The 9,350-nt window shown below is 43.2% G+C and overlaps 1 protein-coding gene across 1 annotated transcript; it reads left to right on the top strand.

The window, feature by feature from the left end:
* The first annotated feature begins 562 nt into the window (after window positions 1-562).
* nkx1.2la (NK1 transcription factor related 2-like,a) lies at window positions 563-2,647 on the top strand. Its single transcript, XM_034608538.1, has 2 exons — window positions 563-912; window positions 2,046-2,647. The coding sequence occupies exons 1-2, from the start codon at window positions 714-716 to the stop codon at window positions 2,645-2,647; spliced, it is 801 nt and encodes a 266-aa protein (XP_034464429.1). The 5' UTR covers window positions 563-713.
* Window positions 2,648-9,350: the final 6,703 nt, after the last annotated feature.

Here is a 9,350-nt window from a genome sequence, read left to right as displayed (position 1 = left end):
TATATTATATATCTCCTAGATACATTATATATTATACATCTGTTTATATCTGTGCATGCCCACTGCTGAAGTGTAAAGCACATTTTAATGCTTTTCCATTTTAATAGAATGAAGTTATGGTTTGTACTGATGGTAAACATGGTGCTGCAACAATCCCATCCATGGTCAGCTGTTTATAAACATAAACCGTTTGTTTTCGATTAAGACAAAGTTTTTGTTTTGCTCAGGGGACGCGAAAATCCCCTTTTCCTGACAGCATTGCCTCTAATAAGTGTCCGTTTCTAGGTTAGACAGGGCGATCTCTGATATGGATCAAGTGCCATCTGTGCCCAATTTACTCTCAGGTCGTGCATTATTGAATTTAATGATATGGGTGATTATCGACGAATGCTTTGAGCCCATTAGGTGGTCGTGTGAAACACTAATAGTGTTTGTGTCACGTGTCTGTGGCTGAGAGACGAGGGGGGACATGCAGACGCTTTAAAGACCCGCGCTCCGGTCACCTCATGCACGCTGCATCCGAGACTGACAGACAGAGGCAGGGGAGCGAGGTCCACACCACTGCGAGGGATCATCACCACTAATCCGGTTCGATGAAGCCAGAAGACAAGAAGTAGGCGAAACTATGAGAAGTTCCTCTCCACACGCGTAATTACGCACGTCAGTCATTTTTTTCTCTCCATCCTCTTTGAGCGGTCTCTCGGTGAAAAAGGATGCTGGACCCCGAGGACTGTGGAGTGACAATGACGTCCACTCATAAGATTTCCTTTTCAATAATTGACATATTGGATCCTAACAAGTTCAACAGCAGAAGGGGGAGCGAACTTTCCAAGGAGAAGTTTCCCGGAGCAGATGCAGAGGGAGCAAGTTTGGAGTCGGACAGCGCTGCGGGGGGAGACTTCACGAAAGCAGGTAAGAGAAAACTGACGATTTAAGAATCATAATCCATCAAACATTTACGCGTAATGTTCGATCAAACATCAACGCGTAATATTGCTTTGATTTTTAACTGGATGTGCCATATATTTTAAAAATGCGAATCCAAATAAGAAACGCAGTGATAAATAATCTCTCCTGGGTCTGGATCCGTAAATAAGACGCTATTTTCTATCAGATTTACTGTCATCTCTCTATGACCTTCCCTTAATTTCCAAGGCTGCGTTTCCTTTTCACGGAAGCCACAAAGGCTCGCTCCCAGAGCCCCAGCGTGTGATTGGCACTGGGACAGGCAGGGCAGATAATTGTTTAAATCGTCCCATTGAGGATGCCTCTGCGCGCTTTTGATCGATATCCCATTACCGCATCCTGCATATCTCCCTCCAGCACCTTGCAGGTACAAACTTCACACCCCATCCATGTCTGATCCCAAATATCGCTCGATTAAAACTTCCCTTTAAATAGATGACATTTATCGATCCGCGAGCAAATATGAAACTCCATTAGCACGTCACGGCTGAGGTGTCGGGGCTGGATTTAGACGGGATTTCTTTTCCGCAACATGACATTTGAGGCGCTGTGTGGTTTATAAATTATTTAAGGATTAGTGGCCGGGTCTCCTCTCCCCCTTCTCTTCCTTCTCTCTGAGTCTCTGCCGCGCTCCAGCGACCTCAGGTTCCCAATCAAACACTTCACAGATGTCAACCAGACAGTTTTGGGTGCAGACTGGACAAAGAGGAACAAGATTTCACAATGGAGATTCATTCCTTAATGTCTCCAGGGGATGTCCTCAGTCAGTGCAGCACGTTTACTCTGAGACTTTTGGGCCTATATCTCAGTTTCTTTCTCTATTTTTCCTAATTTGACAACTATTGTGTTTGGGTCCACTTCTTTAAAAATAATGGTTTGATGTTTAGCTAAGAAATTTGGTCGATCAGGACCAGGGAAGCCAAACGTGTGCCAAATCTAAAACAGTCAATAAAGCTCTGAATATTTGAATTCCTACAGCATCCCCCTTAAACAGCTGATAAGTGATAATTACTAATAATATTCTGGCATCTTGAATTTCCCCCAGAGGTTTTGAACTAACCATTCTTTTTATTTCTCAGGGGAAGAGACCAGAGATGCGCACCCATCCTGCAGGCATCACTCAGACGTTGCAGACCCCCTCCTCTCCTCCCCGGCGGACACAGACCCCTGTCTCCCCGGAGATCAGGACCAGGAGGACGGGGAGTCAGCGGTCACCCCGCAGGCCCCATCCGCGCACAAGCGTCGGCGCACGGACCAGGCCTGCGCCAAACCGCGGCGCGCCAGGACAGCGTTCACATACGAGCAGCTGGTGGCTCTGGAGAACAAGTTCCGCGCCACCCGGTACCTGTCCGTGTGCGAGAGACTAAACCTGGCCCTGTCCCTGAGCCTGACCGAGACCCAGGTGAAAATCTGGTTCCAGAACAGGAGGACCAAGTGGAAAAAGCAGAACCCCGGGGCGGACAGCACCTTGCAGCCCGGCTCCCACTCCCTCATCAGTCCGAACCCGGCCTCCTGCGGCTCGAGCTCCGCCAGCTTCCACCAGACTTTCCCGAACTTCAGCTCCGGGAATGTGATCTTCCACACGGCCGGTGCTGTTCCGCTTCCATCCACCGGGGGGCTCCTGCATCCCTTCATGTCCAGTGGATTCCTGCAGCCCACGTACTTTAACCCGCATCTATGAGATGAGCCAAGACTGACATGATGCAGCTGGAGACAAGTGTTGACTGGGACAAAGCAAATGTAATTAGATTCACTGTCACTGCCCAGAACCATTGTAGCTGTTGCATTAATGTCCCACCATGTTCTCCAGAGTGAAGGCAGCTGTTTGTACGAGCTCTGTTTCATCACATTGTCCAAAAGGAGTTTAAATCTCACTAAACGACTAAAAACTACTAAAGTATGCAACTGCAGCTACGTCAGCATCACAACAAAAGGCCAAACACGTGTCCTGTGACCGAGCCGAAGCTTTTACAATGTTTAGTTCTGTCAAACCTGCACCTCTTTGCACTGACATCATTGTGTTTGGCTCAAACACCTGCTCTGTATTTAACATCTGATCCAGGGTCATTTTTATGCATCAGTGTGTCTTACATTTCAAACTGCGGCATATTGCAGCCACCCAGCTGCCTCTCAGAGCTTTACACAGCTCAACGTCTGCTGCCGTTAATACAACCACATCAGTGTGATAACTTAATAAATGCAAACATTAAGCATCTGTGTCTGGCTCGTGTGTTAGAATAAAAACCTTTCAAATGAGGATGAACTGTGAGATGTTTTCTGTCCCTCTTTAACTTTAATTTGAATGAGAGTTACGTCAGTGTGAGGCTGGTAATGAAGGTAGATGAATGTTAAAGGGCCTCTTTGCTGCCATCTCCGGGGCAATAAGGCTACAGTTAGACTGTGGAAATAAATCTAATATTTATCTTCATCAGGTACGAATCAAATCAACTTTAAAGCAGTGCAACATTCTATATAATGTTGAATATTAAGGTAAGAGGCAGCCGACTCATACGTTACTCTGGGATTTTAATTTTTGCTTATAGTTTACGATTAAAAGGGGAAAACAAATTCTCCACCACAGTTTTATTGTTATTATAATATAGAATTATATACTTTAATGAATGGATAAATGTTCAACAAGACAGAGTATTAGATGTTGTTATGTTATCATCTTTTTTACAGTCAAGTTAATGTATGAATTCTGCAATTATCTAAATATACAATAATAGTTACCAACAAGGACCAATGTTAAATGGTTTATATGCTGCCTCTTTATCAATGATGATAATAATTTTTAAATCAATCACTAATGATTTGAAGATGTCTTGAGGGAGTTAGGGAGAAAAAGATTCTATATCATCTAGACCTGTTTACTAACGAATTATTCAATTGGTTTTATTCTGGCAATAAACAACCTCCCTGACACACACTCCCACAGTTTCACCGAGAACTTGAACCTTTCACTCTTCCACTGGTTACACCTACTGACACTAGATTCACTTACACACTGCTACCACACGGTGTCGCCATTTCACTTCTTTCTTTCAACACAGTCTCAGTTTGCATTTATAGACACTTGAATCATAATTACACACTGACTGACTCCCTGAGCTGTTGATTGAAGATGAGGAGATATTTATATATTAAAAGATATTGTTATATTGTATCTGATTAATCTCGACATCTTTTTTATTTACTTATCTAAAATAATCGTATTATTATTATTTATTTTTTTATTTTGTAGTAGTAGAAGTAAAATGGCAATTTGTTTTAGAGAAACATTTTCAGGAAGGTATCTCTACACTCTGAATATTATTTATAGAATAATACTTTTCAGAATTACCATTTACAGAATGAGAAATGAGAGAAATAGAAAAAGTAGAACCGCAATGGGCCTTGACTATGGAGTCAAGGCCCATTTTGTGAGGTCAGGGTTGGAGGAAGGATTTACCTGTCAGGGGAATGGGAGGTTATTTAAAGTCTGGGTGTATCCAGGCAAATTCCTATGTGGCCATGCACCAGTAAGTTTGTTTGAGAATTTACTTTCTATCCTTTGTGTCCATCTATTAAAGACCCTAACTCACTTTATGTTTTTTGATGTTCTAATAGTTCCTATCATTTGGTGGTGATGTATATAAGAGAAACGTTCCTGATGAAGAATTCAGACTTCTGTTGTCTTAGTGGATGCATCATTTCTGTAAGCTACTTTGTATATTTGTTATTTAATTATTTTTATTTAGTAATGTACACTCGATTATTAGTTTATTTATGTTGTTTATTATTAAAAAATAAATCATCCATCCATTCAACATCCCTTCATCCTTTCCTCCATCCATCAACCTAACGTAATAAACGCTGAAGTGGCTCTTAGATTGATGTGTTTAAATGTGAGCACCAGCTGCGAGATCTGTGACTCAGTCCCCTTTAAACTACCTGAGCTAGATTAGAAGTTTACAATTTAATATTCTTTTAGAAGAACAATGCATCCCCTGTTAATTTCAGACCTTGTGTTTTTGGTGTCGTTGGTTCTGGGGATTCACTTGTTTGCCTCCATGTGCAGCAGGTGTGCATGACTGACGAAATGTATCACACCCTGAGCTGAAAGGAGACAGGTTTATAGTCGGGGTGATCAGTCCTGCAGCAGAGGACTCGGATAGAAGAGCTTCAAACCCGCTGTCATGCCAGTGTCTTCCATTGACATCTTTTCAAGAGTGTGTTGTGCTTTCACTGCTTTTGATCTACAGTAGACCGGGTGAGGAAGAGGCCTCTGTCTCTGTCTGCAGACGGTGAGCGAGCTGCAGGGAGGAGGATAGGGAGGAGAGTGAGTGGTCGGTAGCGGATTTTCTCCTGACATCACTGTGATGGCTGCAGGCCTGAAAAACATCCTTCAATTACAGACTTTTCTCACCGCTGTCAAAACCTGCTCAATGTCAACCTGGCGCTGACGTGCTGGTGTCAGTGCAGCGGCTATTCCAGTGTTTTCTGTCCTCTTAGTACTTCGTTTTTCCCTCTTTCACATACGTATGTATCATACCTTTCCACACACACACACACACAGCTGCCCCCTCCCTATGGTTCAGTGATATTTTTCATTCCAATGAGGCCTCGCATGCAGCTCAGAAATTTGACAGTTTTGATCAATACTCTGGGAAGCCAGGCACGAGGAGCCCATCCTGTATTTTTGGCTTGAGGCAACTGTTACACGACAATGTGATGAATAATTTGGCCCGGTATCTGAGGGGGGGGGTCGTTGAGGTGTGGGCGAAGAAGAGCACATGTTTAAAATTCATGTTGGAGAATGCTCCAGGACAAGGTCAGATGTTAATAGTAACATGCCTGAGCTTCCATGCCTCTGTGTGTGTGTGTGTGTGTGTGTGTGTGTGTGTGTGTGTGTGTGTGTGTGTGTGTGTGTGTGTGTGTGTGTGTGTGTGTGTGTGTGTGTGTGTGCGTGTGCACTGTTTTGGAGAGATAATTCCATCTACACGGCCTGTGAGCTGTACTTATCTTTCGCAGAGAAACGAGTGGGAGGTTTGAATAAATAAAATGGAGCCGAGGATATCCTGGTGTGTGTGCGTTTGTGTGTGTGTGTGTGTGTGTGTGTGTGTGTGTGTGTGTGTGTGTGTGTGTGTGTGTGTGTGTGTGTGTGTGTGTGTGTGTGTGTGTGTGTGTGTGTGTGTCTCCAGCCGTGCTGGAACTCCGCTGACATCGCTTCCACCACAGTTCACAGGTCAGATGGGAAGGGGATGGTGATGGGTGAAAAGAGACAGACGTACGTTTCCAAGTAGAACATTGTGGAAATGTTTCATCAAGAAACAGACGTATGTGCATTGTAATAATTTAATAAATAAACACACTTATATTTTTGTGTCTTGATATTTGAATCACTCATACATAAACCAGCACTTAGACCTCGACTCAACTGCAAGAATGAAAAATATTCACTCCTCTTTGAGCTCTGTTTTGGTCTCCACTGACTTCAGCCTAGTTTGGTGCAGTGGGTTCATCTGAGGTTTTTCATTGAAAGCAGCTGCTTGTTGGAAATGACACTAATGTGAGACTGAACCGAAATATCAAAGTTACAATCTCAGGATGAAAAAGAGATGTCATACACGTAGAAGACGTCAACTTATAAAGACAACAAGGTTTGAGAGATGTTGGTGATTACAACCAACGGCCGTGTTGATATGTTTGCTACGAGAGAATCAAGTGCTTTCTGAAGCATATGTGCATCTGTTGATCTGTTCATTACATCACTGCCTTGGTTTGAGTGACACTCATGCAAAACGTGCTTCTGGGGACTTTGCACACGTCCTGCTTTTGATTGAACGGTTAATGTTTTGCTTGACGTCTCTCTCGGATGTTTTGTATTTCAGCTGCGTCTTCCAGCGCAGCGGGGACACTCGGCCAAGGCAGGAGGAGATGAATGTGATTTCCTCAGTACCAGTCAGCAGAAGGAGCCAACTTGTTATGGTCTTTAAATCCACTTCAAAGTGAAAGTCAGGTTGGTGGTGGTGGTGGTGGTGGTGGGTGGGAGGGAGGCGGAGTCCTTGGAGAAAGTCAATGTGGGTGGGTTTGCCCTCTCCCATTGATTTGTTCCTTTTATGTTGAACAATGTGGTTTTGATAAAGCTGTTTCTGAGCAGAAGTGACTCTCAAAATGAAAATCTTCCTGCGAGAGAAGCAGAAAATTAAAAGTGGCAAAACAGTTTTAAAGTAGCCCGAGAAATTATGATTTAGTCAGACTTCAGGCCTGATCTCGCTTCAGGGGAAGTGTTTGGATTTCTTCCCGACTCTGGGTTTTGCTGGAGACCGCTCGCCAGCTTCTGAGCGATGTCTTGGATAAATCGCTTGCAGGCGACTCTGATTAAGTTTGTCTGGTCCATCTTTCCCCCCCTTTCCTTACAAATCTCTCGACCTCATGTGCTGTAATACTTGTGCACAGGCCAGCGCAGACACACAGATGTGATTGCAAGACTACTGGCACAGGAGTAGAGCTGTGGATGAAAACGGATTTTTCCGAGGAAAAGGCTTTACGGTTTGGGAAATGAGGGTAATGTGATTTAATCGCGAGTAAAATGAGGGGATATTCCACGTCCTTGGATCAACTCGGAGTTGAACTGACAGGAGTGTGTTTCCCATCTCAGGGGCGTCGCTAAGCCGGCAGTTACCTCTTGGCCCCCGAGCTGAGAGGGGGCCCCTGAGAACGGCTTGGTATGTTAGTCCACTGCAACGACTATTTTGTAAGAACCCTCTGAAATTCTATGATCAGACAGGAAACTGCAACAAAACCACATCAGAAACCCCATGAACAAGACCCCATGTCAGAATTTTAGAGGTTTGGTTGAAGACTAAAGTGTGTAAATGTGTGCGTATGATGTGTAGGAAGGGCGACTACTTTATTATTATTAATGTTTTGCACATTTTGCAATTTGTTCATAATTTTGATAGTTAAAGAACATTTGCACATTTGAATAACAAGGTATGGTGTCATGTTTTTTGGGGGGTTGGGGGAGGGTTTGATTTGTTTCATTGAAGGGCCCCCCCCAGCTCCCTTTTCCTGTTCTTAAGTCTTATACTAGAGCGTGGGTGCTTTGGCATAAAACCCTCCTGCCGTCTTATCAGCTTGGGTAAGTGATGGAGATTAATTAAATCCTCTTGTGAATCCACTGTAAAAACACGAAATGTAGTTTGGTGTTAAATTTTGAATTATTTGTTTGTTTTAAGTGATAAAAATATAGAAAATCTAAAGTTGAACCTGGGTATTAAATCCCTCTGGTCAAAACAATGCAGCAATCGTTAAGAATCCATGAACAATCGGGTGAAACTTCCTCTGATTTAGAATCACAGTTTAATATTGTCTTCAGCTCTGCTCTGCTCAAACACGGCTGCAGAGCCAGATGTGTTTTTTCACTCATCTGATGCATTCAAAGGTCAGAAGCACTAATAACACACAAGAGGACACAGTGCTGCTAATTACAGTCTGTCTCAAAGTCAAAGAACACTGTGGTGGAAGAGAGTTCGTTCTCGACACACACACACACCCACACACACACACAAACACACGATCATTACAGGACATTATCTTGGAGCGGATGCTGAGTGAACTAATGGCAGTGTAATGAACTCCTTTGCTGCTCTTAGATTTGGAGAACAGATTCTGCAAAGCACAATTTTTTCAATCAGAAGTTTAGAGACCCGAGGCTCAGTGTACACATGTGATCCGGATGTCTCTGTGATGAGAAGAGCTGACATCTATATATTTGACTTCATGCTGCGAAGGCAGGATTGGAAGCAGCGTGCAGAGAAATTGTATCTTTTTTAATGAGCCTTGCTTTCCTTGAACGATTTCCAATAACAGAAATGAAACAATTTAATTTTGGGGAAGGCTTCTAAGGGCATTTGATGAAAGTTTCATCTTGACAGTGGAAACTTCCAAGCTTGTATGATTGTACTGTAACAGAAGTGGAAATGGATGAACAGTTAGTAAATGCTAACCATTAATGCAAGGTTTCAAATTACAATATTAATCAAATTATTATTCAGTAGGTGTAAAAAAGCTAAACGAGCATTCAATTCAGGTGGAATCATGTTTGGCTTCACTTGTTGGATCTAAGTCCAATATTCACTTTCTTTTATCTCCGTTTTTGGTCTCTACCAACTCCTCAGGTTAATATCTGGCTCCCTCCGCTCTAAAAGCTCCACTATAACTCACTAGTTGACGGTGCACGGTGGGTTTTGAGCTGCAGATTCAAGTCATTCTTTTCATTGCATACTTTAAAGGCCTTGAATGACCTTGCTCCAAATACCACTCAGATTTATTGACCTAGTACGTGTTCTCTCGACATCTGAGATCTACGGTCACAACTCATGACAAAGGGTGACCAG

Source organism: Hippoglossus hippoglossus, chromosome 15, assembly GCF_009819705.1.
Source record: "Hippoglossus hippoglossus isolate fHipHip1 chromosome 15, fHipHip1.pri, whole genome shotgun sequence".
Taxonomy (NCBI): Eukaryota; Metazoa; Chordata; class Actinopteri; order Pleuronectiformes; family Pleuronectidae; genus Hippoglossus; species Hippoglossus hippoglossus.
Note: the sequence above shows the minus strand (reverse complement) of the source record. Positions and strands in the feature narration are given on the sequence as shown.

Bases quoted from the DNA above. Each gene is read 5' to 3' on its own strand.
- nkx1.2la (XM_034608538.1), top strand. From the start codon at position 714: ATGCTGGACCCCGAGGACTGTGGAGTGACAATGACGTCCACTCATAAG. The intron at 913-2,045 runs GTAAGAGAAAAC...TTTATTTCTCAG, and splicing joins GGGAGACTTCACGAAAGCAG to GGGAAGAGACCAGAGATGCG.